The 4,980-nt window shown below is 35.5% G+C and overlaps 1 protein-coding gene across 1 annotated transcript in view; it reads left to right on the top strand.

Moving 5' to 3' along the window:
* ralbp1 (ralA binding protein 1) overlaps positions 1-4,677 on the top strand; it is an 11,906-nt gene extending 7,229 nt beyond the window's left edge. Inside the window, exons 6-10 of the mRNA XM_016566467.1 lie at positions 275-406; positions 1,303-1,413; positions 1,753-1,874; positions 2,058-2,178; positions 3,933-4,677. Of these exons, the coding sequence (XP_016421953.1) occupies positions 275-406; positions 1,303-1,413; positions 1,753-1,874; positions 2,058-2,178; positions 3,933-4,244 (798 nt within the window). The 3' untranslated portion in view covers positions 4,245-4,677. The remainder of the gene's footprint in view (positions 1-274; positions 407-1,302; positions 1,414-1,752; positions 1,875-2,057; positions 2,179-3,932) is intronic.
* The last annotated feature ends 303 nt before the right edge of the window (positions 4,678-4,980 follow it).

Below are 4,980 nucleotides of genomic sequence, written 5' to 3'. Positions count from 1 at the left end.
AATGCAATCGTTTTTCCAAATGTCGTTTATGTGAAAATATGAAGTCTGTAAACGCCCGTTTACAGAGACGCTGAAGACGGACGCACAGAGAAAAATACTGTAGCAGGCAGATCACACTCACTGTTCGTGATGCACGAACTATTGGAAGAAAATCCTAACTATTGATTTGAGGGTTTATATGAATGTGTTTCTGAGGGGAACTGACTGTCTTCAGAAACGAGTAAAAAGTTGATTTCATTGCATCAGTAGTGATTTTACATGTGTCTTTCTGCAGGAGTTCCTCTTGAACCGTCTGCACAGAGATCTGCAGGCCGGTGTGAAGGATCTGTCCAAGGAGGAGAGGCTCTGGGAGGTGCAGCGGATCGTCACCGCACTGAAACGCAAGCTCCGCGAGGCCAAGAGACAGGCAAGAGCTCTGACCCCTGCTTTACTGCACATCAGCAAACATACTATCTCCTAATGAGTTTGTCTGAGAAAGAAGAATCAAATACAAGAATGGGTTTTAGTGGAAAACTACATTTGCATTTCCTTACAGAAAGAATAATGGTGACATTTGAAGTTGGAAATGTTATCAACTCAAATACAAATAGAAAGAGAGCGGTATTGGGTTGAAATAAAGGAAATATACAATGTGGAAGAATTGACATTTATTTCTGTAACAACAATACCGTGAAACCGTGATATTTTTGCTTAAGGTTATCATACCGTCAAAATCTCATATCGGCCGATGCCTATGCGAGACATAGCCTAGATGGAGTACTGTAATGTAAACAATAATCAATGATTGTGTATATGTAAACCTATACTTACTTCAAAAATAACATGTATACCACTTGTTGTATTGTTTTATTTATTTAATTTTTTTCTTTTTACCCTGCATTTCTATATAAAAATAGATGAAATTGAATATTAAAAATAAAGAACAGAAAGACGAGAGAGAAATGAGTGAACAAATCACAACTTTTTTTTTTATTCTTTATCAAACATTTTTAATTAAATGAGATCAGATTTATTTTTAGAATTTTTAATCGAAGAAAAACTTTTAAAATGTTTTTATTTGTTGTTTATATTTATTTGTTTACTTTTTAGCTATTTTTCACTTGCTTTTCGCTATGATTGTACAGTAGCTATGTCGTTTAACATAGTTATAAATTATAAACAAACAAAAAGTTTTATTGCTGGCCACTTCTGTAAGAAACTGTTTGCAACTATAAAATGTCATTTACGCCCCATTGTTTACCATGCCACACTTCTAGAAACCTCCTCATGTGTTGTTTGTTCTCTGTCCCTCTGAATCTGCAGGAGTGTGAGACTAAAATCGCGCAGGAAATCGCCAGCCTATCTAAAGAGGACGTATCAAAGGAGGAGATGTCTGAGAACGAGGAGGAAGTCATTAATCTTCTCCTGGCACAGGTGAGGCCACCTGCTCGTGTTTCAGATGCTGGCTCGACACTGAAACGGCTACACAGATAAACAAATCAGCTGGTCAATGATAAGCATCACTGTACTTTGCATAGTATTCGCCAGAGCCGTTTTTAACACATGAACCTACAGAAACACATAATGTGCAGATGCTTGCATGCACACCTAAGCAGCATGTGAAACGGGTCTTTTTTCTGTCATTTAGCATGTTCCAATTCTACTCTACAGTTTTGCTGCATATTTGCACTTGTGCACTTGTGAATTGGGTGGGATGCAGCCAAAGATTCTTTCTGTGTGATGTTTGGTTTGTTTCTCTACCGCCCCCTGCAGGAGAATGAGATCCTAACAGAGCAGGAGGAGCTGATATCACTGGAGCAGGTGCTGCGCCGGCAAATTGCCACAGAGAAAGAAGAAATTGAGCGACTGCGTGCGGAGATCGCAGATATACAGAGGTGAGAGTTGACACACAGGTAAAATTATCAAATTTGTTGCTAATTATAATAATACATGATCATAATCATGTGATTTCTGTGGGAAGCATCATTTTTGAAAAGTCTCTTCTGCCCTTCAAGGCTCATTTTCTGGTTCATTTTCTGCTTTAAATGACACACACACACACACACACACACACACAGCCGTCAACAGGGCCGCAGTGAAACAGAGGAGTATTCATCAGACAGCGAGAGTGAGAGTGAAGATGAAGAGGAACTGCAGATGATTCTAGAAGACCTGCAGAAACAGAACGAAGAGCTAGAGGTGAGAACTTTGTTTGTACAAAGTAGGGCTGTCAGTCGATTAAGTTTTTTAATCTAATTAATTACAGGGTGCTGCGATTAATTAATCTAATTAATCGCAAACTAAATTTGGCTGTGAAAATACCCCCAAAAGATAATTTAAAGTTATTATTGTGTTAAATGTTTAGGCTACAACGTACCTTTACCTATATCTACATAAAGAAGATAATTTGAGAAACATCTCAGTATTTTTTTGTTCATGCAATGAAAGTCACTGGTAACCAAAACAGCTTTGTTACCAGCCGTCTTCAAAATAACTTCTTTTATGTAGTACAAAAGAAAGTAAGTCATTCAGGTTTGAAACAACATGAGGGTGGGTAAATGATGACAGAATTGTATTTATTTATTAATTTTTAGTGAACTATCCTTTAATGTTTTTTATTTATTTATTGTTTAATAAATGAAATGATACTCTAAAGATTCATTCAGAAACTAAACACAGTGTTGCTCGGAGACGCACAACAATTCTGCTGTGTCTTTTATAGATAATATAATTTCGTTGGCAAAATTGAACAAAAACACACAATATTATGTTTAAAATATAACACAATATTAACTTCTTATTTACTGAATTGTTGTATAAAATGACATTTGCACTCGTGTTCTCCTTGACGAAAACAGCAAAGATAGCCTATTGCTCTCGCTGCTCGTTTGATATCGCTTATGATATAAATATGAGACAACAACTCATACAGGGGTATTTTTTGCACCAATATCTTGAATTTTAGGGCATAACTGCATATGAGTTGCTGCCCTGCAACATAGTTGTCAACAGTCAACTGTATGAAATGTAATATGATGTACAGGTCTGGGGGCGGGGCCAGTGCGTTAACTGCGTTAAAATATTTTAATCGCGTTATTTTTCATAACTAATTAATTAAGTTAACGCGTTAAAATGACAGCCCTAGTACAAAGTAAAAATTTAATTGACCATTGCTGAGACCTACCCTTTTTAGTTACTGTTGTTAACTTTGTCAAGCTTTCCTATTTGTGCTTGTTTTGTTGCATTGTCTGAATTACGTCAGTTAAGAATAATAATAATAATTATTATTATTATTATTATTAAATTAGTCCTAAAAAAAAAACTTGCAGTTTTATAAAACAAGTAGTTCCGGCTCTAAAATCTAATTGGATAAACCATGTTTAAAACTGCTGAAAAATAGTCAACATACAGTTATTTTAATATCATTAAGATGGTATAGTTTTTATTAATATTTTGAATTAGTTTTAATGTTTATATTTTAATGTTAGTTAAATTTTAAAAATCATTTTAATTTTGTTGTGTTTTTGTAATTTTTATTAAACATTTTTTTTGTAAATATGTCCAATTTTTTTTATATATTTTTAGATCAGTTTTAATTATTTTAGTACATAAAGTTAAAGTTAAAATGAGAAATGTTGAATTGGCTTCTAGCTAAAAGTTTTATATATATATGTATTTTATTTCAAGTAAACATATTCAAGAAGCTTTTGATAGACAAATTCAAGTGCCATCCTACTTTTTTTGTCTTACTCAAGAAGTATATTGTTTTCATTCTGATATACATCACAAAAGGAAAGTTGATTATGTTTTAAGCCAGTTTTAATGTGCAGAGCCGCTTGGCTTCTGTAAATGGCTAATTACTTAATTATATTATTTGCTTCTTAGCATTTGGCCTAAACTACTCATTGAATTCTATGCATCAGTCTCATCTTTGTCTTTTTGTTTCACTGTAGAATAAAAACACTCATCTGAATCAGGCCATCCATGAGGAACAGGAGGCCATATTGGAACTGCGTGTTCAGCTCCGCCTTCTTCAGACTCACAAGCTACAGCAGGAGCTCACATCCCCGCCTACTTCCGAACAGGCCCCGCCCTCCCAGCCCAGCCCAGAGGAACGATCTAGAGCGGACGAGCCAATCAAACGTGCCGCAGCGGTCGCCATGGAACCCACTGCCGCAGCCGCTGCCGCCCCAGCCAATGGGAAGCCTGGAAAAGATGCCATGAAGCCATCGCCCAGCAAAGACAAGAGGGAGGCCAACCTGTAAACCATCTGACCATCACTACACCTGCGCTTGTGTTTGCTCATCACGTAACTGTGACATCTTGGGTCAAGGGTCAACAAGGTGAAGTGAGATGGTCGTTACACTGGGAGAAAACTGGACAGCAGAGGACGGAGGCGAGATGTGATTTGTAGGTCAATAGGTCTAAAGAGAGGCGAGTATGGGAAACATTTCTGATTGGTCATCATCACAATGGAGTGAAATTGGATTCTTTTGACACGTTTAAGTTTGTATGTGAAATTGCAGCAGCACAATCAGATCTTTGTGAGTGCTCAGATTCGTTCTGCCCTTTGACCCCTGTCTAAAAAGATAGGCTGATTCTCTTTTTTCTAAATAGTTAAGAGTATTAAGGGTTTGTGTTGAAAAATCCCAAGTTTGTTAAAAAAGTGAATCTCATCTGTCCAGGTCAATTTTTACTCCAAAATCAAAAGAAAAAATAGGTATTATATTATATTATATTAATTATATTTTGCATTAAGAAAATTAAGCCTCTTTTTAAGGCTAATTTTTTTTTTTGTTTGTTTGTTTGTTTTTTTGCGTTCTAACATTATTTACATTACTATTAAGCACTTTTCTACATAATTGCCATTACCTTGATTCAAATAAAATGTCATTCTCATGACGTAAATATGGTAATACGGAAAAATATTGATATATTATTTACATTATAAAGTATATATCATGGTATTGTTTTGTTGTACTGCTTTTATGCAGATTTAAA

This window comes from Sinocyclocheilus rhinocerous, unplaced genomic scaffold (assembly GCF_001515625.1).
Source record: "Sinocyclocheilus rhinocerous isolate Xijiao unplaced genomic scaffold, SAMN03320098_v1.1 scaffold1534, whole genome shotgun sequence".
Taxonomy (NCBI): Eukaryota; Metazoa; Chordata; class Actinopteri; order Cypriniformes; family Cyprinidae; genus Sinocyclocheilus; species Sinocyclocheilus rhinocerous.
This window is presented reverse-complemented; position numbering and strand designations above follow the sequence as displayed.